We start from the raw sequence: 25,795 nt of genomic DNA on the forward strand, positions 1-25,795 counted from the left end.
GCACTACCCTTTCCTCTTCGTTTATGCCACCCCCGCGAAAAGTAACGAAAGTGCCGCGTTCCGGCTCATCCGGGTCGATTTCTTGGGCGACTATAATGCAGCTCACGATGGGTCCTGGAATGACTCTTATAATCGCGGTGGTTCTCCTCATTGCTCTTTGGCGACACCCCCCGGAGTCTGAGGCTGGCGCATCCTTGGAGGACATCGCCTCGAGCCACAAGGAAGTCGTCGCCGAGAGGGAACAGACTTCTCTTGGACACACCTACTCCGTTGCCCGTATCGGCGAGCCTGTAGTGATACCGCCGCACTCGTTGACTGTCATATTACCCGTTACCGAGGCATCGTTCCCGACCATGGAGAAGAAATTGCGGTACTTTCTTACACGAACGACACGACTACAGGACATTTGGCTGGTATGCCCCGAGGCTCTGGTTACCCAAGCGAAACCTATCTTGCGCCGTCTTGTCGCCTCACTGGATGGACACGACTACCCAGTGATCTCACTACACCCGCCCTTTAGTAGCTACATCGAAAACCTCGCCATTGACAGTATCCGCATGGCAGGCCAAGTGAAGACGAAATGGGCGCTCATTCTAGATGAACAAGGCCTGGATGGATTCAGCGAATACGCTAAGGACCAACTATTGAACCCACTGGACGTACCACTTCCTACAGGACCTCGCGGCGTGGTCGACCACCCACACGGAATCCACTGCATTCCGCCATCACCTCAACCCTTGTATGCTTCATACCTCGTTCCGCCGTTTGTTACCCCTTCGTCACTCCCGCACTCAATATCTTCTCTGAGCCATTCGGCCGTATGGAAAGACTTCGGTAGGTCCGTCTCTGCCGCGGACGCTCACGCACAAGGTGGAGTCGTTATCAACGCAGAAGAAGACTGGTGCCGCGGACAAGACTACAGAAAGAGGTCGTTCAATGATACATTAGGTCAAATTCCCCTAGACCCCTTGCTCCCCCTGGATGCCAATTCGATCTGCCCCATGGGTGAGAAGGGCCCAGATATCGGCAGTGAGGCTCGACTGGCCCAATCCATCGACCATCCTTCCGCGCCATCAGGCCAAATGTATCTCGTTCTTCCCACTGTCCAAGACCTCCGAGAATTGGCTCCCGTTGCATGCGGCTTCCTCAAACAAGGGTATCTGATGAAGATTCTTCTGTACGGGTTGGGCACTCATTCAGCGGCGGACTTCTTTCAACAGGACACCTGTATCCTTCCATATACGCGCTCCTCGTTTTCGGCTTTACCAGACATTCTCGTTGATGACCACGATTTGGGTCCCATTGCTACGGAGGTTATTATCACCTCGGATATGGGGCCAAGTGAGGCCTTATTCCTTAAAGCAACGATCAAACGACAGTTTCCCCTCGCGACACATATTCAATTACCTCGCGAAGATCTAACCTACACATCCTGGATGGCCAGTCTATCATTCTTAGAATTAAAGAGTAGATGGTTGCCTTTCAATTGCTAACCTACGAAACTCAACAATTGCATGTAGACTGGCACCACCCGCAGGTCGACGTGAGCGTGATAACTAAGGACAGGCCGAAATCTCTTCGTCGCCTGATCACTTCGCTCTCGAGCGCTCGGTTCTTCGGCGACACACTTAACTTGAGGTTCAATATCGACCAATCCCTGGACTACGAAACACAACATCTCGTGCACCACTACACCTGGCCTCACGGTCCTGTCTTCGTCCATCATAGAGTCAAATCGGGCGGTCTGCTCCCATCTGTTGTAGAATCCTGGTATCCTTCATCTAATGACTCCTATGGTCTCTTACTCGAAGACGACGTTGAGCTCTCGCCTCTATTCTACGCCTGGGTCAAAATGACGGTCCTGCGATATCGGTACGGCGACAAGCGCAACCGTTCACCGCAGCTCTTCGGAATCAGTCTCTATCAACCGAAGAACATCGAGCTCAGGCCTCAAGGTCGACAACCATTCGACGCACGAAAGCTCTTCTCCCGCCATGGCCACCCAGATCCTTCCATTCCCTATCTATCACAGATTCCCTGCAGCTGGGGGGCAGTGTATTTCCCAGAGCACTGGCGGGAATTCCACAGCTATCTCTCTGCGAGACTAGCTGAAGTATACATCAATCTCGAGCAAAACATCGTTCCAAACGTCAGATCGAACAGATGGAAGAAATCGTGGAAGAAATTCTTCATCGAACTTGTCTACCTTCGAGGTTATGTCATGCTTTATCCTAACTTCGAAGACTTCTTGTCTCTTTCAACGAACCACGTCGAGGTTGGCTCTCATGTGAAGGCTCGGACCAGGGAAAAACTCGAACTATTCCTATTGCCATTGATGCCACTTTCTGCTGGGCGGCCTAAAGGCGAACTACTCAAGCTTCCAGGCGAAACATTACCAGCTTGGTCAACTCTGCCTGTGTTGAACCTCACCGGCTCGATAACGACATTGGAGGACATCATCGACGAAGGACTGGAGCGACGAAATGAAATCACCTTTTGCCCTCTACCCCCAACTACTCCGTACGACGCGCGGGACCTAATGTGCGACGCTTATATTATACCATCCTGGCGACTAGGTTCTGTGATATCCTTGTGAGAGCAGCCTGTTTACGAAGGAAATGCAGAGCATGTAGCTAGATCATGAACAACAGAGAGGAACATGTATTACTACTACTAGATTACGAACGTCGAATGTTGGATCTGTACTTGAAAATGGGAGCCCGAGGTTTTAGAGTGTTATTTGAGAGCTGTCTAGACCGATGGCATTCAGGAAAATGTTGACGTTTGCGAGTTTCAGGCGGGTTTCTTCCTCGTCAGTCACCCAGCCCTTGTTGATGCTGACAACGTTGTGGAGGATCTTCTCGCGGAGACTGGCTACAAGGACTTGGTGCTGTTCAGGGGACGCGTGTAATGCCAGGGCAGCAAGGAACTGCCACGTTTGCTGATCGAGTTCATCCATAGCGATACCAATTTGGGTACCTTGAGGGAGAAGAGGGGCGAGACGAGTAGATGAGAACAAAGCGAGAAGATGTGGTGTCAGGAGTTGGAAGAGATGGTCGAACATGAGGGTCCTAATTCCGAGCCGAGCGATCAGGGGGATTCTTTCCCAGAAAATCTGGATGCGCTCACCATTGATGAGCTTCTTCAGGAGATGGGCGCTCTTCCTCCACCTCGAGCATTTCCAGAGAATTGGCGGTGTTCTGCTTGATGACCTCGACACGGCTCAACAACAGTGTCAAGAGAGCCAAACCAGGCTAGAAAGCATGTCAGACCACGTTGATATTCGATCAAATATAGGCGACTAACCTTCGTCTGAGTGATCGCCGCTATATCGGTCCTATCAAGAAGTAATCCCAGAAGCCCAGTGACGATACGGAGTGGTGCCTTTGACATCACAGGCAAGATGCTCTGGATGACGCCGCCGGTCAGGAAGGCCTGTGTCTGACGATCAACTTCGGCGCGCTCGGGGGTGTCCTCCAGAGTGTCCAGGATTGGAGCATCCTTGACGACGTCGAGTTGGTTGAAGCACGCAACAAGGAGAGTAAGGAGGGTGTAGATCTGTTCGTCGGCGAGGTGGCGGCATAGGCGTGGCAGGAGCTTCTTTCCTTTTACGGGCATCAGGAGGGATATGAATGGGTGGGGGTCGCTGAGTAGCAAAATCAATTAAGGGCGGGGCGCAAATAGAAGAGCGACAAACCTAGTTTCGAGAGGAACCATAACCTTAAGACCTTCCCATAGGTGCTCACCAACAAGCTTGTACTCGTACTCCCTTAAAAAAGTAATGTTGAAACGGTGAAACATAGGGCCAACTATATGCGCACCAGTCGGCCAACTCCTCTTGTTCGTCCGGAAGAGGCTGATCTCTCCGCAGTTGCTCAGCTTGCAGAACGAGGTCGTACAGATGTTCAAGCATGGACAGAACTTCCCTGTGGGCCAATGGCTCCCTGCGAGTAACACCGGAGCTCTGAAAAAGGTGCGATAAGCCACAGATCCCGCTGAATGACTACAGATAAAAGCCTCACATCCGCTGCATGTCCTAAAGCTTCCTGTCCGAGCCGTTTGGCCTGCTGGGCATGGTCATTGGAGTCTTGCTTCGATATATGCGCATGCGTGTTGCCTAGGGTCGGCGAAGAGTCGACTTGCAACAATTGACGCGGAGCCGCTTTGTAGCTTCGTCCAGAGGTCTTGCCCAGAGCGCCCTGCAGACTCTGGAGAGCTATTCCGATAACAAGGTAAGCGCAACCCATCTTTGACTGCCAACAAGCTCACAGTGCACGCCTTTCTCTTCTTCCCTCTTACGTGCATTGCTCACAATCCGCTCGACTTGTTGCTCCATTCGTTGCATAGCGTTCGGCCGTCGATTGTTACCCTTCTGTTGCGCGAGTCCCAGGCCCACACCTCCGCCAGAGCCGAACTTCAGCACCCGCTCATCGTGCGGCTGCAATCCCATCTTTGACCGTAGGATGGCGCCGTACACTTGGGCGTAGAAGTCCTCAGCATAGGGATCTTGAGTGACTAGCTGTGAGACCTGAATACGAGTGATGAAGTCCTTGTCCGATTGTGTCATCAGATCGTTGTATTTGGACTACATGAACGAGAAGAGGGTTAGTGAATATGTGTTGTGAGGGAGTGAGTGAGCGCTAGTGATGCGAAGCAGGAGACATACCATACGGGCGATCTTCATAGCTTTCCGCCTTCTCTTCTCTTCCATTTGCTCGGCTTCGACGATCTTCCGCAAGGCTTCTGTTCGCAAAGCTTCCTGATCGACCGGCGCACCGCCATGCATGTCCCTCAAGAACTCGGCTTGCGCTAGCTCAGATAACAATCTCTGCTGCAACTGGATGCTCTGGGGTAAGTAGTTCAGGCCTTGACCCAGCGGAACATTCCCGTAATCGGCCACATCACGCAAGGCAGGCGACTGAGAATGCTGACGGCGGTAGTTTTGCTGTTGCTGCTGGAGTTGTTGCTGCAGAATGGCGGTTTGGTACTCTGCGATGGTGGGTCCTGACGGGGTGCGTCGATGAGCAGTAGGCCCTTGGTTGAGTTGGGAGATTTGCGTAGCACGGAGTTGCCGGTCCAGGTCCTCAATACGTAAGCGCTCCTGCAGTTCAAGTAGTCGCTGTTGTTGCTGCTGTTCCTGTTGCTGCTGAAGGAGCAATAGTTGACGTTGTTGAGCGTCATGGAACCGAGGCGACTGGGACACCGGGAGCATTCGAGGAGGGGGAGTACGTTGATGCTGATGCGCCCGTTCCTGGAGGTACTGTTGCTGCTGAAGCCGCTGAAGTTGCTGTAACTGCAACTGCTGCTGCTGTTCTTGCTGAAGTTGAAGGCGTTGACGAACGAGTAGTTCCTGCTCCTGCTCCTGCTGCTGGATGCGAAGTTGTTCCTGTTCTATCAACTGGCGCTGGCGGACGAGCTGTTGCTCCTTCTGTTGCTGGAGTTGCTGACGCTGGGCAGCAAGACGCATCTCGGCCTCGATTTCTTGCAAAGTTCGAACACCATGTCCTCCGTGACCAAGAGGTTGGTGTATAGCCAGAGGTTCTTCGTGACCATTATCGAAGGGCGAGAATTTGCTGGGGGCGGTTGGATTGCTTTGGGCGTGGTTGCCGTTAAATGCTGAAGGGGGACGCGGAGAAGTAGACAGCCCCATCCTAGATGGATCCGTGCCCAAGCGGCCAGCGCCATTACTACTACCGGTGCGTCCAGGGAGAACAGAGAACGGGGAAGTATCGTTCCAGATAGCTTCCAGAGACGGTGGCGTTGAACGAGCGGCTAAGTAGTCATGGGTACTTGCTCTACTTTAATTGGATCAACATGGACCTACCGTTTTGACTAGACCTCACGGAGGATGTTGCGGATTTGGGCTTTGGATCTTGGTACTGACTTCGCTGCTGCTGCTGTCCTTGTAATGCACCGAATTTAGATGGAGCCGGCTCCCTGGCGAATTCAGAAGGATGGCCAGACTGGCTTGTCGGATGGCCCAAGTCATCAGGAAGGGCGGCATTGGAGAAATCAAAGTCCTTTCCTAGACATTGTGTGACCGTGGTCCAAGACAGGCATTGTGGGCGTGCTCACCGACGACACCAGCGTCACCAAAAGTCTCATTATTCAGGTCATCACCGCCTTCGAGAAGAGCATCCCCGAGCCCATCGTAGCTTTCCTCGCCCCAAGTATATACGGCGATATCTTCGGGTTCGTGGACACGACCTCTCAGAAAGTTGGCCTTTTCCTTTTCTAGATCGTTTTGTTCAAAACCAAAAAATGACATGAGAGCATAAAAGGAAGAAATTCGAGGAGGAAGATGGTCAGAATGGCCTGCTAGAGGCCAGCAATCAACGAAGCGCCCGTCTCCTCGACTCAATCAAAATCTGAGCACCGTTGGCCAAACACGCACAAATACTGACCTCTGACTATGGCGACATCGACAATCAAAGAAGCACTACATGATTGGGCAACAGCGCGCACGAAGTATAGCATTCGCGTGCAGTATTAGGTACAGCCTGCCACTTAAACTTTCGACTCACCGACCAGGGAACACACAGGAGTGCCAACAGGGGATGCCAAGGGGCAACGATGGGCACCGCCAGCATTTACCTCTCACGTAGAAGCGTAGAATAGAATTCCTGAGTAGCTGAAATGGTTCATAGACACACAGCCTGGCCCCTCTTCTGTCCGTGACCTTCGAGGTCCTCATCTGCAAGCGAGCACACGGAGACGGAAACAAGAAAGAGTGGACCCGTGTCCTATGTTCGCCCGTTCAGTCCATGTGGGCACGCACATTTTAGGGAGGCACATGGTCACGACCATGGAGGATCTGGCACGTTCGTTACCTCCACTGACCCCCATTGAATTGACGCATTACAGATCCGAATTTCAGCATCGACATGGAGTAGATGTCGTCGAGTTAGCAACATGTCTAGCTTTGCTCATTTCGGGCGGTCGGTTCTCGGAGCACCTCGCACGACGTATTGGTAAATGAGGGGTGAGATCCAGGATATATATTGCGCAATATTCTGTAGAAAATGAAATGTAGTGTATAGACGCTGAGCTGAAAATATAAAGGCAGCAGAACCGAACCCCAACGTTTTTGTCGGTTGTCGATCGAATCGCATTATGCTTCCCGGATGGCCACCTCTAGAACAGTCGGTCAGTCCATTTCCAGAGTCCAGCCCCAAAGAATCGCCTACTGAAAAACTCATAAGAGAGCCAACATAGTGCATTGCTGGGCATATGTGTGAGCACCCGAGGTGTCAGTCCCCTCCCGAATCCCTTTATCCCATCCCGCCGCCATATAACGCGGAAGGCATCCGCCAGCCCCCTCACGTTCCGAAGCTCGGTTTCCCGCGCCGTCCCCCGTGTCTGGAGAATCGTCTTAGCGACGTCAAGCGGTGTTGTCACAGCTGCAGCAACACCCCCTGATACTGCACCAGCGATCATATGTGTAGTGGGTGAATACTCCCCACGCGGATTTATCCATTTTTTAAGGTGGTCGTACACGGTGAATTGGACGGCGTTAGAGGGGATTGTGATCATGAGCGTCGTGGGATACGATACGTAGAAGGCGGTTATTCCCTCTTTCATGAAGACCGTACGCGCGCAGGCGAACACCGACCGGAATTCCGACTTGTGGACCTGCATACGCTGCTTGATGACTGGACTATTCGGTAACTGTCACACGGATCAAGAAAACACGACGAGCTCACCATCGAATGGGTTCATTAAAGCATCGCTGGTAATGGCAGCCGAAGCACCCGCCAGTGCTTCATACCAATTAGGTCAGTCTCCGGATACGATCGAACGAGCACATACACGTCGCCACCCATTGATTTCCCGCAGCATTCCCACCAGCGAGTTCCTTGACCGCCTCCAGTGTCCCGAATTGTACTGCATGAGCAGGTCCAGCGCCCAATATCACGGACGATACGCCCCGCCATAGCGCTCTCATTCCCTCGGTCGACGAAATCCGTGTGAAAGCGTTGCCAATACCAGTGTATACCGCCGCTGGCGATGTAGCAAATACTTGCATACGTGTCTGGTTCCCATGCTTCAGAAACGACGCGACGCGAATGAGCTCTCTGGAAATATACTAACTTTAATGCTATCGACCGGGTACATGACGGCATGCTCCGAGATGCCAGCCTGTATTTCAAACATTGTTAACTGATCAGTATCATGCATTGAACCAAACCAAAGCTCACGAAGGCGCCTGCAAGCATGTTTATCTGAACATTCGGAACCAAAGAGTCTGTTAGCACTGCTTTGTATGGAATACGATGAGACCTACGCCGAGTCCAGCATTGGGGGACAGAGCCTCATAGTCAATCTCCTCTGCCATGAGAACTGGGGGGTCGATGGGGGAAGGCGAAGACCCAAAGCCTGGGTGGTGGGCGGTGGTAACGGAGGAAAGGAAAGCTGAAAAATCGCGGAGACACCAGCCAATCGCGGACGTGGTAAGTCACGTGGATGCGTATCAGGGGCTTACTCACCAACTGACTGCGCTTGGTGTAGTCGCCAAGGCTTAGCTGCGTTAAATCCTCAATGAAAGAGGTCGTAGACTCGTGGTGGCTAGCACAAAGCAAGTATACGACACGTATCGATTTCCACCAGTGAGAACTCTCCATCCGCGTTCTACAATTACACAGGGTATACATTTGGCAATCTATCTATCCATCGGACAAACGTGTGATTAGAAGGAACGGCTTAAAATGTCCCGCCTCTTCGGTGGGTGCGTTTAGACATCCGTGCGAGGTCGCGGGTGCCGTCGAAGGCTGGTGTTCCCAGGAAATCAGCCGGGCCGGCGAATAGTGTACCACCACCCGGGTACCGGGAGGTGATGCAAGGGAGACGGCACCGACCACGAGTTCGGCTTGGGTGGTCAATGCAGCGACAGCCTACGATGGTGGTGTACCTTCACCCTCGAATGCTAATACAGTTTGTTAGTCAATCCTGACGAGCAGGCTCAAATGGTGCTCACTGAGCAACGCTGCTTCATAAAGTCCTCTGCCATGTTGGGCTTCTCCGTACATGATTTCTTTAGGCACGCAAAGAATTTTGCTCGATCGGGTTTGACCTGGCAATAACACGGGACGCTCTGGCCACCGGAACTATTTCCCCAACGGCCATTAAAATACTGTAACAAGGAAGGGCAACACGGGGACTCACACTGAACACATCTTCATCACGCCATCCACATCACAGCTCTTCAAACACGGTGGATCCTGTGCCCGGGCCAAACAGACCAGCAGACAGATAACCAGGGCCATGCGCAACAAGTGGAACATGGTGGCTACCCTTGGTGGAAGAGAGTTGGCAGTGAAGTCCTCTCGGGCGAAAGGGAAGCATCCGTGGTGCTACTTATGCGCCGTAGCACTGCTGGCATGGCCGCGACGGACAGCGCAATGACAACTGGACTGGGACTAGTGGGCGTGCGGCGAACTGTTTACCTGTTTAGACGCCGAGGTCAAATTCTTATCTGATAAGATGCTCTACGTTCCGGTCCAAAGCAAAGATACATCCAAGTTAATAGTGAAAGCTCACAGATGATAAAATACGTTTTAGGGGGTATGAACGACGACTCAGGCAGTACGAGGGTTCTCATCGGCAGTGATCCCGTCGGCGCGATTGACGATCACAAGCGCCGTTGTCACCGCCGAGACTGCCAGCATGATGGCGCTAGCTGAAAGAACAGCATATCGCGCCGACGACACGCCCGTCAGCAGCGAGATTACCACAAATACATTCAAAGGCACCCGGAACAGCGATGATAGCTGTGGAGTACGGAGGGAATGAGTGTTGATCAACGAAAGTACGAAATACTCACAGTGGCTCGGTGCTCGTTGGAAATAAGGGATCCACGCAGCATGCCTTGCACGGGATAGTACATCCCGACGCACGCCTCGAACGCGCAAAACGCCCAGAATCGCACATGTTCGTCCTTCGACCGGACGCTCGTTGCAAGTGCCAGCGCGCTTACAGCGCACACGAGACTGCTCAACTTCGCGTGAAGCACCAACGACGAGTCTGACCCGGATTGTGGTTGCGAGCGCGACGATATGACCGTGTAAAGCAGTGACCCGAGCATCATGGAGATCATGAAAGCGGAGAATATGTAGCCCAATGGAAGTGCAACAGCGGGGAATGTGGCTGAGGCTTCTTGAAGCGAAGGCACCCACAGGAAGACGAACAGATACATCGACCCCTCGAAGCACGTCTGTGTCAGGCCGAGGGCAAGGAGGAATGGATCTTTACTAGGAGGTTAGGGTAGAAAACAACCCAATCATTTCCACGCACCAGATCGAACGATGTGCAGCGCTTGACCAAGTCTCTTCATCTGAAATATGTCCGTGGTATCGTTCGTGCCGCCTCCGCTTCCGTAGTTCTCTGTCCAGAGGGAGCGAATGACGGTCCAACCGAGGATAAGGAGGCCGCCACTCGCAATGAAGGGCGATGCGAATGACGAGGTTGTAGCGACGAGTTGATTGCTTACCACACCAGCACCAGTGGCGACCAGTCCGTTCAGGAGTGTCGCACGTCCGAGGATAGTGGAAAGGTCCTGCTGGGGGAGACCTTGGGAGGTAGAAGCCGAGATTAACCACGACTCAAACGCGGAGAAGAGGATTGACGTGGATATTCCACCCAGAACGCGGCCGATGAGGAGGACAGGGAGCCATGGGACGAGAATACACAAGCAGGCCAAAGTGTACGTGATACAAAACGCCATGCATATCCGTTTCCGTCCACTGGCCGATGCCAGGCCATCAGAATGACAGCCATGAAGCGACATTGATGGCCACGTACTGTTGATCAGCCCAGACACCTATGAGAGGCGCTGTGAGCCCTGCAGAAACAAAGCCGGTCACGAAAAGGACTGCGACGAGTCGCTCAGGGAATTTATACTGCTCTCTGTAGAGCGAGTAAACATACGGCCCCTGCAGCCAGTCGGCACCTATCGAGAAGAGACCAACGCGGGTCGCACAGGTTCGCTCAGATTATTTGTTAGCGATAGATAACAGTACTCGCCCATTACAATAGCGTAGACCGCCAGGTACTGTCTGGCAAGCGCAGCGAACCCTGCAGCGGAACCGAGTTTGCCATTCTCAAGCCTGGATTCCGGGGTATCTTTAGGGCCTTGTCGTCGTGACGTGCGGTGGTCAATGAAGAGAGCGACTGCGCAGAATACGGCCAGACATGTCAATTGAAGTTCGTAGAAGCCAAGCATGGCCTCAAAAAGTTGGGTGGAGAAGAAAAAAAGAGTGTGAACGAAACAATGTACTGAGGGAAGATTTGGAGTTTATGATTTGACACGCTGGCGCCGTATTACCCGGCGGCAATCATGTATTATACAAATACAGAATATTAACAGGATATCCAGATCATGACCTCGTCCCAAGCATTTAGGTGTAGGTGGAATATAGCGCAACGCGAGAAACTGCAGTCAAGCAAAGGTGAAGGGTACGAATGGGCATGTTGATGTACAGAAGGAGCGACGTCGAGTGATATGTAGTAGTGTCGAAAAGAGGCGTAAATATCAGAGAAATGATGGATGAAATACAGATTTGTTATAAGGAATGACTGGGCAATACGACAGCGAATATGATGGATAAGAAGGGAACGAAAAAGAAAGCGAATCCACGCGTCTATGAACCAAGTCCGAGATATATAACATTATACGACGGCAGCAGTTTTTGACTGCACGGATGGGAATGCTGACGACATGGGGGATACTTGTGGCTGGCTGATTCCATCATCAATGGTCATGGGGTTATTAGGCCCACTCGTATTCGGAGTAGCGGGGGCTGTGGAGACCTTCCCGATGAACCACGACTAAAAGTGAACGACGTATTTAGTTAGAGACAAGTAAGGAAGCGCGAAGATACGCACTGGCACCCAACCGCGGTCGCCGCTCTCTTCTTTGACAGCCTAGAGAAAGACAGTAAGTTTCCATGAGGACAAAGTCACATCGGGAGACATACGTATGACCAATGATTATATCGCTTGAAGACTCTCAAGGCGTCATCCTTTGCAAGATCTAGCTCCTCGTCTCCCTTCTTCTTGTAGTCCATCAATGCGATACCAGGGAAACTCGTCGAGATGATGCTCAGGGGCAGAATGGGTGTCTTGCCTGCTGGGGTAATTGGTGGAGAACCAGAACTGCTACTAGCCGTCGATGATGAGGTTAGCAAACCATTTGTCTTCGATGCTGTCGCTTCAGCTATTGCAGACGCCACGGGAACATTGGTCTCGAGTAGGCACCCGGCGGGTACCCATCCTTGCTTGGATATCTCGGTGTCGACGATTCCAGAGCCTGTAGGATCGCGCTGGACGACCCACCACCCACGGGCTCGAGACAGAATAACAAAGGTATCTCCCCTGCGTTAGAGATTCCATTGTTAACAGATTTAGGGGATAAAGGCAAGTAGAACGTACACAACAACATCGAACTCATCATCCTGCTCCGCCATGTAAGGATATATAGCCACTGCATAAGAGATACCTGTTGAAGCTGGAATCTCCCGAGCGGTACTGATGGAGGAGGAAGATCCATGGCTACCGTGGGATCCATGCCCGCCAACACTATTGACTAGCGTCGTGCCAGTCATATTAGAGCCTACGCTTGACTGGCTCATGTGGCTTTCGTCCAAGCCTGACGACCCGATAGATTTACCATCGACAACTCCTGGAGAAAGCATGCTATTCTCCGACGGCCATCCAGGTTGGGGGCTAAGACCTGTAGTCAGGAGCCCACTCGAAGGCGCGCGCGCGCTGCCAGTTCCAGTCCCAGGGCCTGGACCTCCTTGATAGTCTGGCAATGTGAGCGCCGATGGGCGGGCTGAACGATCTGATCCGTGTTTCGTTCCATTGCTACCACCATTCGAAGCGACTTGGGCGTGTGACGTAGCTACCGGTGTCTCAGCTGAAGGATCGGTGGCATTCCCATTGTTGGACGCTATTGATCCTGCCTTGCGAGCGGCAAGCTTCTGCTGAGCGACGGCGATGGGAGAACGGATATCCTTGATGTGTTTAAGCATGAAAACAGGATTCTTCTTGGCGTCCTTCAGCTTTTGGAACAGCAGGAGTGGCTTCTCATCATATGATAGACATCGCTCGATACGGTTTCCTACAAAGTTGACGTTGGCTGCACCCTACCAATAGGTGGATGTGGGCCGCTTACCTGGATTACCGTAGCAAATGAACATAGCATAGTTCTGCCAATTATCGTTGTTGATCTTATACTTTTTGAGAGCCGCTGGTAGAACTTTCCAAGTTGGGTCCTCCAAAGAAACCTTGAAACTCTTGAGGTTATCTTTGTCACCTTTATTGCCCTCTGAAAAGGGATCAGGGGGCGAAATATAGAGAGGGGCCATGCAACATACCACGAAGATTGTCATAACTGTCTTGGCGGTGAGGTTTCTGTAGGTCTGGGTTCTCTTGCCTGTGCGGCTTCTGCAGTGTCGCTGTAGCCGATGAGGCCCCATTCGCTGGAGGCGGTGTATGGTTTGATGTAGCAATAGAGGTAGTGGCTAGAGAGGGAGATCATGAGTTGAGACAACAAGCGAAAGTGAGCTATAGACGTACAAGGCGACGTGACGTTAGCATTTATGGCTGACGCGGAAACTTAGGACAGCTGGATCAATGGTTGGGAGATTACTTGGATATGTTATTACATACCAGGATGATTCGGGGCTGCCTCAGCCAACGGGGCGGAGCCATAGGGGAGTGACGATTGGTGTGTAGGTTGTGGACGAAGTGGTTGAAGTGGTTGCACTGATGGTTGACTTGGCGGTTGCGGCGGGGGCTGAGTCTGCGCATAAGACAGGTCGCTGTCAAATCCTTGTGGAGATGGGTGGGGTGAGTCGATGCTATCCAACTTGGCTGTTGAAGAGGAAGCAATGGTGTCTAGTTTCGTAGGCGAGCGCTGCGGCTTAATGAAGTTGGCCCACTTGAAGGAGGGTTGTCGCCGTATAGGACTACTGTCGCTATTCGAGTTGCTGTTGGCGTGAGGTGCGAGGTTTAATGAAGTCGTAAAGTTGGATATAGAAGTGCGAAGAGTATTCAATTCATCCATGAGAACTTGGAGGTTTGACTGTAAGTGGCGATTGTCTTCTTCAAGATACTGTATCCTGGTGGCTGTAAGGAACGGGCAGGTGTTGAAGCGTCATAATAAGCAACTGAGTCCTAGGCAACTCACCTTGCTCGTCAACTGCGCCATACAGCTTCTCTACGGTCATTCCCTGGGCTCGTTCTTGGGCTTCGGCTGTCGTGACGATGCAGAGTGAAAAGAAGCGATGGAAAGTTGTGATGTACACCAATGAGCATGAATCGAAACGAATAGATGAGCAGAACTGACATGGTGGCACATAGTGGTCTTCCTCGATTGGTATATTATGGGTGATTTTGAGTTGCCAAACGGCCTTCAAGATGGCCAGTCTCTGTCCTATAGTAGTAACACCGACTGATTTGAGGCCCTCGGAGTCAAGCATGCAGAGTACATCTCCCGAGATGTTGTGTTCTGTGGCATAGGAATAATTACTATGCAGCGAGCGTCTCAGTGGAGAATAAGTCCGACCTTTGAGTTGACTCTCGTATTGAGGAAAGCCGAGTGAAGTAAAGAAAGCGTGCACATCGTCCTCATCCCACTCGAGAATACTACGTTCGCCCAGCGAGAAATCCATCAAGGTGAAGACAAAACTAGCAGGAAGATGAAGGGAAGCACGATACAAGTCCGAGCGAGCTTGTTTCACACTGCTCTCCACGTGACTAATACTGTACACGTGATCACTTGCCGAACCGTTGCTTTCAATTCACGGCCTGGAGAGTAAACTCCCTTCTGACATGGAGGATCCTTGGGCCAATGCGTGGGGCGGGGATTCAGCATCGCCAAAGCCGCCGGAGAAGTGGTCCTCGTCCACGCTGTCTACGTCTCTCCATGATCACGAAGATGACCTGGGTCAGTCGCCTTCCTGGACGGCCGCAGCGGAACCTCAGTTAGGCGTAGTCGATGTTGCGTGGTCTGGCAATGACCATGCCTCCTCGTGGTCGGTAGACCCTGTTTCTTCTGGAGGATGGAACCCATCTCTGTACGATGATATTCCCCTCGGAGCACCATCGCCTGACGCCCAACAACCTGACATAGAGGCGGAACCACTGCCTGATGAATCTGACGAAGAAACTGTAACACAATCAGAAACTAATGATGACCTCCCGCATGTATCATCCGACGTCGTACATGATCGTCATGCAGGGCAGGACACTAATGACGACGTTGATGGGTTTGGTTCTTTCGAATCCGGCGCCGACGACGAAGAGACTCGCTCGGCCCTCCCTTGGACGCCATCAGCACCTATATTTCCAACTCAGGACTCAGATGAATGGGGAACCCCGTCTTGGGATGATGGGGCGGAACCAGCCCCGGACACTAGTAGTGGAGAGCGGGAGGAGGTGGTAGACGAGTGGGCAGAGGCCAAGCGGTTGAAAGCCTTGCGGGACCGCCAAATAGTGAGCACCTGGGCGTAATTAGGTTCATGAACAATACGCTAAACGCCTTCAGCCTCCGGAACTCCTCGCGTCAATCCTCCAGCAAGTAAGTCAACTTGCCGAAGAGTTATGGCCTCCGAATGCGCCGGACGCAGCTAATAAATCCGCTGCATATGCAAGAGAATATAGATCCATGGAAGACCTTTCAGAAGATCTGTACGTGTCACTTTCTCGCCTTGTTCTATCCGATTTTACCATCCCGCCTCTAGTGTGCTGGCCACTACACGTCTTATGCCCGCTTTAACCCTGCCTGCTCGCGTCCCCTTCGCGAGTACAACCACGAGTAAGGAACTTCTCAGCGCCCTCAAGTTGACCCGTCGTTTGCCAATCAGCCAACGGAGTCCCATGGCTTTATTTGTCGCCAGCAAGGGGAATGGAGAATGGGAAGCTTCTTTGCGCTCGCAGTCGCCAGGGTCCCACTCTGACAATGAGGCGAGCATCACGAAGCAGGATGCAGATTTCGTTAATGGTGGTTTGGGTTGGAGGGTCCTTGGAGCTGATGAACGGGAAGATTTAGAGGAAGCATGGGCTAAGGAGCTCAGTTCCAGGAATGGGGTGAAAACGCAGCATAAATCGCCTAAAGGCGGCTGGTTTTGGAATCGGAGGAGTTCTACCAACGTCACTACCTCTAACTCGACGCAGCCAACTCCGAAAGTCTCGATGGACGAAACAGACAAGCACCGCGCAAGTACCTCTGGTTCGCGTTCCAGCGTAGACAGTGAATCAGGGAAAACAATCCCTAGTGTTGGCGATACTGGTAATCCCCCAGACGTCAAGCCTTCAGATGCTGACGCTACTACAGCATCCACTCCCGCTTCTACCACTCTACCAATTCCTCCGGCTCTCACGGAAGCAGCCCCTACCGGCGACGCTGGTTCATCACAGTCTTTAGGAACTCTAGAATCGAAAGATCCCCCTACTCCGTCGGCCGTATCACGGTTCTTCAATCGTTTCTCGCGTTTTAAGCCTTCCGCGCTTTCTCCTGAGCCAATTTCCCCTCCTTCACTGGCATTAAGCAACAATGACCTGGAATTCCTTGGTGATGTCCCAACTTTATCGTCTGATCACAGCCACAGCCTACTTGGGTTAGGCGATCAGGATCTGAACCTCCTTGACGTTAACATGCTGGGTAAAGACCCGGTACGGAAAATCTTACGCAAGACCGCCCCTCCTATCAAGTTGCCTCCTGCATTGTCACCACCGCCTAAAGCACCGCCGACCCCAAAACCGCTCAGCATCATCAAGCCAGCGCAACCTACTAGTGATCTATCTTTCTTGGACCAGCCATTCGTGGACGCTGCGTCTACAGCACCTTCTCAGACTGTCCAGACAACGAGTACCTTTGACCTTGACTTCCAACTGCTTGATGCTCCATCCACTACCACCCTATCCCCCGCCCCGCCGTCTCCTCATTTACCACCGAAAGACTATCCTCCACCGCTGATTCCCCATTCTACCACAACACGCAAACCACAACTCAATTCAAAGCGTCCACCTATAGTGGCTGTCATGTCAAAAACCTCCTCGAGCAGTTTGAACAATGTATTCAACCTACCTCCTCCACCGGGGTCATCTCAACGATCTGCTTCACCTTTTATGATTCCTCCGCCATCATCTCGCTCAGCAACGCCTCCGGTAATACCCCAGGCACAGGGACAACACAAAGAAGCCCCATCTCAGGGACCATTCCCTCCCTCTGGGTTGGACGACGATGACGAATTCTCGGATTTCTATTCATCCGTCCCTACAACTTCGTTCGCTTCAACACCGATAAAACCCTTGTCATCTGCTTCCTCAATCCCCTCCTACGACACGTCCTTTTCTTCGGCGCACTCTCATCAGAACCTCTTCTCAGCTTCGACTAGAAGCAAACCCCTAGGAGGACTAGATGACGACTTCGATGACTTCGTTTCTTCACCTACTCTACGCACGCCTTCGCCCCCTAAGCCACCTGCAAAACCCAGCTCATTGATTGGACAATCATCTCGACCCGCCTCCCCTCTGAGGGTTTCGCAAACACCGTCGGCACTCTCGTCGGGGATCTCTTCCTTAGCCAATTCCCCACCCCTCAGTCAACAGTTGGGCAAGCTACCTGGAGGAAGGGACCACTCACGCACGATGGGCCTGATGGACATAGCGTCCACAAAGCTTGGTGTTTGGCCTGCTCCACGCTCGCCTACACCCTCACCGCTCGCTCCTCCCCCTAATGGGCCACCAAAGGTAGAGCCATTGAAACAAGGGGGTATTACGACTGTGCCTCCTTCGCTATCATCTCCTGCCTTGTCCTCAAGCTTCAACCATAGTTCTTTGAGTAATGGGAGTCTCTCGCCTCGCAGTAGCATTTTTCCTTCGCAAAGCAGCATCCCAGTCTTGGCGTCATCGGCACAGGCAATCCAGCCTGCTTCCCCGATCCTCCTGGATTCCGCATTTAGCTCGCTGGCGTCAGCGACCTCGACAAGCGGCCAGAACTCGGCCTCCTCGTCGGTGTTGTCCTTGCCTCAAAAGCACCAATCGTTGAGTGCTCAGGACCTGTCTTTCTTTGAGGGACTGTAACGCCATCCTTATTTATACTGCATCCATCTGTGTAGGAGTTTATCTAGATTTGTTAAATGCATGTAACTAATTACTGGCAACTGGTGACAACCGATCCCAAGGAAATCTGCCCCACCGCCGTAGCCATTTCCAACCGTGAAGAGTCCAGAAGACACTTCAAGGACCTCTACCGACTCATGCCACGAAATTCGAGTTGCCTAAAAAGGTAATAGTGATTTGCTGTTTTGGCTTCTCAAGTATTCGGGAGCGACATCGCTTCGTAGGTGCGGAGTCCGGAGTCTGGGTTCGAAGACTCCACTACCCGTGTCAACGGACAGGCATGAAACTTGGGAACCTTGTGAATCTTGGTGAGATTACTACTCGGCGAAGGTGTAAAGACTTGGTGACTGCTGACCCTTGCGTTAGCCCTCCAGTGCGTTATTTATCGCGATTTATGGCTGTCATGAAAACAAGCGGGTCGGTTATCGATATACGGTTCGATGCTTCGTGGGTGCCAATTACTTACTACTCGCTTGGCGTATGTTAATCCAAGACGGCCGAGATGAAGCTCCGATGCGAATATGACGAAGGAACGATTCCAAACAACTTCCAAAGTTCCATGTCTGCCGACATATTGTCTGACATGGGAAGTATTAATTTTGTGCTTGCACCCAGTGGAGTGATATTTTGATACTGCTTCCTAGATCTCTCGCTCGCAATATGGTGGGACTAGGTGCATGCACTCACACCTGCATGGACATATTGTCGTGCTCCTTCTGGCTACGAAGCGAAGAAGTATGTCAGCGGTTGAACGGAATCCAAAATCCAAGAAAGCCACCGGCGGAGTGACGTCTTCGCGATGTGTCTTTCGCTTCGAAACCGAAGAACGCGCTATTCTCCTTTCAACATATGGCACCTAGCAGAGTATTTAACCAGGGATTCGTTGCTCGATGAATCCATTCTCCTCCCAAGACTCGACACGACCTACCAGCCATGTTTTCTAAGCAATTGCTCGCCTTCGCCATCCTGTTCGGAAGCACCTTTGCTGCTGCCTTGCCCGTTGCGGAGGAGGGTGAGTTGGTTTCATTGTGCGCTTCGTCAAAGACGAGCTAACGAGAGCCGCAACAATAGGGCGAGAAGCCAAACGGTTCTTCTATACGGATTATGCGGTAGAAGTCGAGAAACGCGACGCTGAGCCCGAGAAGAGGTTCTTCTACACGCATTACGATGCAGAGGTAGAGAAGCGAGACGCTTCACCAGAAAAGCGATTCTTCTACACGCATTACGAGGCGGAGATGGAGAAACGCAGCGCCGAACCGGATAAACGATTCTTCTATACGAATTACGAGGCAGAGGTGGAGAAGCGGGATGAGGAAGGGACAGTCTGAGTCGATCCTAGGAGGTGTCATTTAAAGAAGGAATATGGACAACGATGGCTTCGAGACCTACTCTTATCTCTAAATTGACGACTTTGTGTGTTATGGATGGCATTGGCCGGATATTGACCCAGATAATGTAAACCGCTGAATTCGAAGGCACTCCTAGCAGATGCGACGAATAGTACCGATGAGTTCTATTATTAGGGGAGGGAGCCAGGCGCTTAGCGCTTAGCGCTCGTCCGTATTTCAAGGACACAGGCACCAACGAAATCGTCGACCGCGACGACCGCTATATTATGCGAGGATATCACATCCTGATATCTCTTTGCCCGACATTTGAAGCATCGTCGCCATCTACAGCGCCAGAGTTTATTCCCTTTTCTCTCTTCCAGACTCTACCTGTGCAGCCCCCAAAACCCACGAACCGAAGAAACGCGGTCAACAGCTACAAGGGAAAGGATTATAGGTTTGGCCCTATCCGAATCGATTGGGTTGATTTCGAGACTATGAGCATGGCCTCACACCTTCACGTTGGAAAGGAACGCGAACGGTCGTCTTCTCGAGGTATGGCGGTATGCTCAATGAACGGGGCAATGTCTCATGCTGTGCGGTCGCGGCGTGGATGAGAAGGGCCTGCAACAGCTACATTCGTTCCTCACACAAACACTAAATCCGGGTCAACGAATCTGCCACAAGGCGTGGTTCATGTATTTCGCGATGGAGCATCTTCACCTGAAGATACTGAAGTTGCGGAACAAGCAAGCACAACGGATGTCGTCCTGGCTGTACTGGCTGTACCAGCTTGGATGACACCGTCAGACTTCTTGACGTTCGTAGCTCCTGCGGAAGAGGGTATTGCACAACTACGGATCATCCGGTGAGCTTTTACGGATGCTACATTCACTTTATGCTGATGATCATTAAAGGGATTCCATGCCCAACCGCTCCGTAGCCCTCCTGAATTTTCGCAACCCTGATCATGCTGCGGACTTCATTGAAGCGTACAACGGCAAACCCTTTACCTCCATGGAAGTGTGTTATCCTACTGCATTCCGGAGGCGAACATTGATTTTGTTTCGCGCAGCCGGAGACCTGTAACGTAGTCCGCGTGCTATCGGTCAATATTGCGAAAGATGAAACACGCTTTGCTTCCACTCTGGGACAAAGTTACGAACTACCTACCTGCCCCGTTTGTCTCGAGAGAATGGACGCTGCGGTAACAGGCCTCATCACTGTTCCATGTTCCCATACATTCCACTGCATGTGTCTTAGCAAGTGGGGCGATAGTCGGTTTGTCATTCTCAGCTCCTAAGTGTAAACTTGTCTTGACGCCTGTTTCAGTTGCCCCGTCTGCCGCTACTCCCAGAATTTGCGCTCGTCGCATCCTACGTCGTCATCTACGCGCACATCTCGCTCTATCCCCTTCAACAATCTATCTACGCCCGTATTGTCCACATGTTCTTCTTGCCCATCAACCACCAACCTCTGGATATGTCTCATCTGCGGAAACATTGGTTGCGGGCGGTATGGCCAGGCTCACGCGCAGGCACACTATCAGGAAACTACCCATCTGTACGCGCTTGAGCTAGAGACGCAACGTGTATGGGACTATGCGGGAGATGGGTACGTGCATCGGCTAATTCAGAATAAAGCAGATGGCAAGCTCGTCGAATTACCGAGTGCCTCTGCCTCTATGGGCGCCAGCCCTCGGGAAGGCGGACTCGGACCTAGTGCAGCAGATGCGCTCAGCGCAGAGAAAATCGAAGCCATCGGGATTGAGTACTCGTACCTTTTAACCTCACAGCTAGATTCTCAGCGGGAATACTACGAAGAGCGAATATCCGAGGTTACGAGTGAAGTTAATCAACTCAAGCCGATGTTGGAATCAATCCAGAAGCAGATGGACGACGAGCGGCGTAGGTGGCAAGAAGAACAAGAGGCGAGGAAGCGAGAGGAGGACGAGCGGATGGAAGCGGTGTTACGTGAGAAGCAGAAAGCTGATGGCAAAGCTGATAAGATGGCTGCCCTTGCGCGACGCTTGGAGAAGGAATTGCGCGAAGAGCGGACAGTCAGCGAGGGCTTGTTGAAGAATCTTAGCACTATGAAGGAGAAGGTAGCGCAGGCTAACGCAGAGAGGGAAGGCTATGGTCAGAAGATCAAGGAATTGGAAGACCAGGTAAGGGACGTCATGTTCTTTTTGGAAGCGAGGACGAAGATAGAGAACGGGGATGAGACTGTTGCTGAGGCAGCAGGGGGAAGTATTGAGTTACCCCCTGTAGAGGCTCAGACGACCGCTGCGAAGAAGAAGAAAGGAAAGAAGAAAGGCAGTTAGTCTCATTACTTAGTTTGTTCGTTTGTTCGTCTATATGGATTCTGGCATCGATGTATATGATATATGATAGACCAAATAGCCTCTCGAATTAGAACGCATCCTATGCGGAGTTTGGGCGAAATTCGATAGGCGGAAACAGACATCATTATCGTGTTACAGTATGTAAGAAAGCAAGAAAGAAGCCTAGGATGTACAATTGGCACCTCGTTACAAGGTAGGTATGAAAGCGACGACTTGGAGTTACCAGTTACGACGAGGAGAATACAAAGCGATCGATATCAAGATTGATCTTCTATACCTACAAAATGGTTTACCGGGTGGATAAGTACATTCCTGGTAAGGAGAAGGCAAGGAGACAAAATAGAAGAAGCGTCCGGAGATACGCGTCGAGAAAGAGGCTCCATCGGAACTAGTTAATTACTAGTGACCACGCCACCATCTCTTCCGGTGAACATGGTCTTCATTTGGCGGTCTATCGTACGGCCCGGGGATTACTGGGGCATCTACAACAATAGGAAGTAAATCGATATGAATTGCATAAAACTCATGATACTCACTTGCAGGATCCGGATAGATACCTGGGATGACGGGATCTGTTAGCATTGCAGATGGATTAGATATGTTTCATAGATGACGAGATAGTACGTACGTGAATCAGAGGGGTGGTGGTCACGGTGTCTTGACAAGTGTGAGGGTGAGTGCGAGTGGGAATGGGAATGGGAGTGACGTCGATGAATGCCATGGGCGTCGCGGTGGCTAGGGTACAGTGAATTGTTCTGCGGGTAGTGGCTGCCCCCGGTGGACTGGATATGAGTAACTTGGGGAGGGGCCGAGTGTTGATCACGGTCGTAGGTCAGGTTTTGTGAAGGTTGTTCTATTCCGTTAATAGTGTATGTTTCCCTTCCATCAGGGAGGGTTCGCGTAACATGGACGTTCCCCTTTGAAGAACAATAAGCACGAGCGCGCAGACAAGCGTAAGACAATATACAACACACCTCCCAATCTCGTCGTTTGTGTACGCTCTGCATAACACCATTTACACTTGAGACCACATGGCTCTCTGAAGCCCATCTCGAGTTGTTGTCCGGCATGCCAAATGATTGGGGCCCCATGAACCCAGAGAACATGTCCATCTGCGACATAACGTGCCTATGCATTCTGTTCATCCGTTCGAAAGGATTATCGGGTTCATATCTGTGCTCGTAAGGATTTGAGTCATGTGGCATGCCGAATTCGTGCCGCAGGTCGCCGAAGACGGACTCAAAGAGTACGAAGGGGTCGGTGAAGCCGAAAGGTCGGGGGAAGAAGGGCCCGTCAAAGGGACCGGGGAAGGCGCCCATTGGCGACGTCCTGAAGTGATGCTGGGATGAGTGGCGTCTTGGACCACTCCTACGGGGTATTTCCTCGTATTCCGGCTCGGGGGGCGGCCAAACACCTTCACGATCATAAACCTAGGCAAAGTCAGTCTACTGAAACAAGGCCAAAGGAGTCGGACCCACCTTGCGGGTCTCTTCGTCTATGAGCACTTCATAGGCGTTGTTGACCTACAGGCATTGATGTTTAGTCATTGCGCGTCCCCAAACCCCAAAATGATGGCTTGCTCACCTGTCTGAACCGTTCCTCTGATGCTGCTTTGTCGTCCAGTGTGGCGTTAGGCGAGAGTCGATCAGGGTGGGTCTGCAAGGCCATCTTCCTGTAAGCCTTACGAACTAGCGCAAGCCACATGTCAGCAACCGCTTTCATCAACACCGCACTGCTCGAGGACGTACTTTGTTCTGGTGAGGCATTTCGGGCAACCCCCAGTGTTTCGTACAAGTTTGAAGCCATTGGGGTGTGGATTCAACCTTGGAATCGGGGAATTTGCAAAGGTTCTTCAAGGTAGAATACAAGGTATCCTAGGATCGCGGAAAGTTCTGGGCATGTGGTGCACAGCAGGCTGAGAGCGCCAGTATTTAAGCCGCTAGCCCCTGAGAAGTAATTACAGCAGCACGTGATTGCTAATTTTGCAAACCTCCGAATCGGAGGACAGTTACTCTCACAGCTGAATCTAACGAAATCGACCTCGACGCAGCCGGTGGTGAAGGTTCAGGCATTGATGCATCTCCAGGAAGTCATATTCGCGGCGACCGCATCTTCTTCTGGACAGGGGACCCTTGCTCTACACAATATACAAACAGGAACATCGCTGGCGTCGTTCAAACAGACAAATGCAGCGAGACACTGTACCGCGGTTGTGGAGTCTGGGAACGGACAGGGAGGTTTCATGCTTGTTGCTCAGCAGGACAAGTCCATATTGAACGTTTACAATTTCCAAAAGGTATGGTAAATCACCCGGGCAGCTGATCTCAAATGAACGCGACTCTAGGACCAATTAGCACTCAAGATAGTACTACCGGAAAAACTTTCTTGCCTTGCGATAGACCCTCGAGGCGAATTCTGTGCGGGTGCAACCGCTCAAGGTCGTGTGTATCTGTGGGAGGTGAGAACAAGTTATTGTACTTGGGAAATGAATTATGACGAAGGACTCAGGTGGCTTCAGGAATACTGTACAACGCATGGGACGCCCACTATCGTCGCGTAACCGTGCTGAAATTCACCCACGATAGCGCTGCACTTATCTCTGGCAGCGAAGATTCTGGGGTCAGCGTTTGGTCCGTGTCGAGGTCAATTTTGCGGCCGCGTGTTATGTTTCTGCCCGGTGGCGAGCGATGCTGATATCTAACCGTCAGATTGCTACATGACGATCACCAAAATGAACTTCCATTGCCGTATTGCACCTTCTCGGATCATACGCTCCCAGTCACGGATATTATCTGCGGCGTGGGCCTCTTCCCCACGTGTAGAGTCCTCACCTCATCAAAAGACCACTCTGTCAAAGTGCGTTGCCATTCTCTCCCATTAGATGTCGATCCTGATGTCTCCAGCTGTGGGATGTCGCGTCCAAATCCCTTCTTACCACATTCCAATTCCCGCAACCTATCTCTTGCCTTGCCTGGGACATCACGGAACGCGTGTTTTTCGCTGGCTCTGAAGACGGCTCGATACACCAAATGAATCTGTTTCGAGCGTCAACCGCCGAGGCCATCGGGGGCGCCGGTTTGACCGGTATAATCCGCGTGGAAGACGAGTCGCGACTCATTTCCGTGAAGTAAGAACTCAAACCCACCGCTAACCCCTATCTCATATCCTGAACATCAGTCAGCCTCTGTCCTGTCTCGCCATATCCCTGACTTCGTCGCTACTGCTCGCTGGGACTGCCACTGGCCACATTAATGTGTATGATATTGCGTCTCACCAGCTTGTACGAGCTATCAACTCGCACATCGGAAGTGCTGTAAATCACCTCGCGACGATGCTCAAGCCCCTCGATTTGATCGGTGCCGCGTCGATTAATGATATTCGGGACGTCGTTCCTGTGAAGCCTGTGTCTCCATTCCAGAGGACCCGGGATGCGAAGGCGAGAAACGCACACGAAGCCTCGATTTTACTGCCAACTCATGACTTGGTAGGCCGTTCACTCTCTTTGTCTTCCGGTTCACTCACTCCCCAATCTTATCATGCAGACTCCACAATCCGGGCCTTCGGAATACACGCATGAGGAACTGCTACGAGACCATGCGTTCTTCGTTCAACCAACAACCCCCTCGAGTGTACCCGGAGTTCCCGTGCAAAAGGTGGCAGACCTCGAGGCTGAAATCAAGTTACTCAAGGAGCAGCTTGGGAAAGCAAAACATATCAACGACACGATGTGGGACACGGTCGTACGGCGCGCTATCAACGGTAAGGCATCCGGTATTAAAACAGCATCAGGTGACAACGCTGCAATGGAGATAGATGGGTAAAGGGTGTACTAGATATTTCACAAAAGTACCGTAAGATTCATAATGTTGTACTGGACAATCTCAATTCTGTAAAAGGCTTTTACGGTTGGTTTACAAGTCCCCTGTCGAGATACGTGGTGCCATGTTTGTCATACACCTTGGGGTCAAACTCCGAGCTAAACATAGCCCATCGCCCG

The 25,795-nt window shown here is 51.7% G+C and overlaps 10 protein-coding genes across 10 annotated transcripts; 5 read left to right on the forward strand and 5 right to left on the reverse strand.

The window, feature by feature from the left end:
• Positions 1–23: 23 nt before the first annotated feature.
• On the forward strand, positions 24–2,596 carry PC9H_006227 (uncharacterized protein; the record flags this gene model as incomplete). Its single annotated transcript, XM_036775778.1, has 2 exons — positions 24–1,467; positions 1,521–2,596. 2 exons carry the CDS (start codon positions 24–26, stop codon positions 2,594–2,596), a joined length of 2,520 nt encoding a protein of 839 aa, XP_036631797.1.
• Positions 2,597–2,728: 132 nt separating this feature from the next.
• Positions 2,729–6,268, reverse strand: PC9H_006228 (uncharacterized protein; the record flags this gene model as incomplete). The annotated part of the gene is made up of 10 exons (XM_036775779.1): positions 2,729–3,071; positions 3,130–3,254; positions 3,307–3,646; positions 3,698–3,769; positions 3,822–3,964; positions 4,023–4,216; positions 4,270–4,585; positions 4,667–5,772; positions 5,825–6,025; positions 6,076–6,268. The coding sequence occupies 10 exons, from the start codon at positions 6,266–6,268 to the stop codon at positions 2,729–2,731; spliced, it is 3,033 nt and encodes a 1,010-aa protein (XP_036631798.1).
• Positions 6,269–7,111: 843 nt separating this feature from the next.
• On the reverse strand, positions 7,112–8,335 carry MRS3/4 (Fe(2+) transporter; the record flags this gene model as incomplete). Its single annotated transcript, XM_036775780.1, has 7 exons — positions 7,112–7,134; positions 7,188–7,652; positions 7,704–7,760; positions 7,810–8,032; positions 8,092–8,139; positions 8,199–8,222; positions 8,285–8,335. The coding sequence occupies 7 exons, from the start codon at positions 8,333–8,335 to the stop codon at positions 7,112–7,114; spliced, it is 891 nt and encodes a 296-aa protein (XP_036631799.1).
• A 1,240-nt stretch (positions 8,336–9,575) lies between these two features.
• PC9H_006230 (uncharacterized protein) lies at positions 9,576–11,218 on the reverse strand (the record flags this gene model as incomplete). The annotated part of the gene is made up of 5 exons (XM_036775781.1): positions 9,576–9,767; positions 9,821–10,242; positions 10,291–10,739; positions 10,798–10,945; positions 11,011–11,218. 5 exons carry the CDS (start codon positions 11,216–11,218, stop codon positions 9,576–9,578), a joined length of 1,419 nt encoding a protein of 472 aa, XP_036631800.1.
• A 446-nt stretch (positions 11,219–11,664) lies between these two features.
• STE50_1 (Adaptor for signal transduction) lies at positions 11,665–14,672 on the reverse strand (the record flags this gene model as incomplete). The annotated part of the gene is made up of 11 exons (XM_036775782.1): positions 11,665–11,823; positions 11,881–11,919; positions 11,973–12,369; positions 12,427–13,117; positions 13,172–13,324; positions 13,374–13,520; positions 13,576–13,614; positions 13,669–14,127; positions 14,189–14,254; positions 14,348–14,509; positions 14,567–14,672. 11 exons carry the CDS (start codon positions 14,670–14,672, stop codon positions 11,665–11,667), a joined length of 2,418 nt encoding a protein of 805 aa, XP_036631801.1.
• Positions 14,673–14,832: 160 nt separating this feature from the next.
• PC9H_006232 (uncharacterized protein) lies at positions 14,833–18,087 on the forward strand (the record flags this gene model as incomplete). Its single annotated transcript, XM_036775783.1, has 3 exons — positions 14,833–15,495; positions 15,548–15,690; positions 15,744–18,087. 3 exons carry the CDS (start codon positions 14,833–14,835, stop codon positions 18,085–18,087), a joined length of 3,150 nt encoding a protein of 1,049 aa, XP_036631802.1.
• Positions 18,088–19,059: 972 nt separating this feature from the next.
• PC9H_006233 (uncharacterized protein) lies at positions 19,060–19,454 on the forward strand (the record flags this gene model as incomplete). The annotated part of the gene is made up of 2 exons (XM_036775784.1): positions 19,060–19,138; positions 19,198–19,454. 2 exons carry the CDS (start codon positions 19,060–19,062, stop codon positions 19,452–19,454), a joined length of 336 nt encoding a protein of 111 aa, XP_036631803.1.
• Positions 19,455–19,951: 497 nt separating this feature from the next.
• Positions 19,952–21,777, forward strand: PC9H_006234 (uncharacterized protein; the record flags this gene model as incomplete). The annotated part of the gene is made up of 5 exons (XM_036775785.1): positions 19,952–20,009; positions 20,076–20,322; positions 20,372–20,477; positions 20,530–20,735; positions 20,787–21,777. 5 exons carry the CDS (start codon positions 19,952–19,954, stop codon positions 21,775–21,777), a joined length of 1,608 nt encoding a protein of 535 aa, XP_036631804.1.
• Positions 21,778–22,197: 420 nt separating this feature from the next.
• On the reverse strand, positions 22,198–23,604 carry PC9H_006235 (uncharacterized protein; the record flags this gene model as incomplete). The annotated part of the gene is made up of 7 exons (XM_036775786.1): positions 22,198–22,280; positions 22,335–22,370; positions 22,427–22,715; positions 22,773–23,228; positions 23,277–23,321; positions 23,383–23,486; positions 23,547–23,604. 7 exons carry the CDS (start codon positions 23,602–23,604, stop codon positions 22,198–22,200), a joined length of 1,071 nt encoding a protein of 356 aa, XP_036631805.1.
• Positions 23,605–23,872: 268 nt separating this feature from the next.
• On the forward strand, positions 23,873–25,619 carry IPI3 (Pre-rRNA-processing protein ipi3; the record flags this gene model as incomplete). Its single annotated transcript, XM_036775787.1, has 7 exons — positions 23,873–24,094; positions 24,143–24,256; positions 24,307–24,440; positions 24,507–24,654; positions 24,702–24,925; positions 24,976–25,282; positions 25,341–25,619. The coding sequence occupies 7 exons, from the start codon at positions 23,873–23,875 to the stop codon at positions 25,617–25,619; spliced, it is 1,428 nt and encodes a 475-aa protein (XP_036631806.1).
• Between the last annotated feature and the right edge of the window lie 176 nt (positions 25,620–25,795).

This window comes from Pleurotus ostreatus, assembly GCF_014466165.1.
Source record: "Pleurotus ostreatus strain PC9 chromosome Unknown scaffold_4, whole genome shotgun sequence".
Lineage (NCBI taxonomy): Eukaryota > Fungi > Basidiomycota > Agaricomycetes > Agaricales > Pleurotaceae > Pleurotus > Pleurotus ostreatus.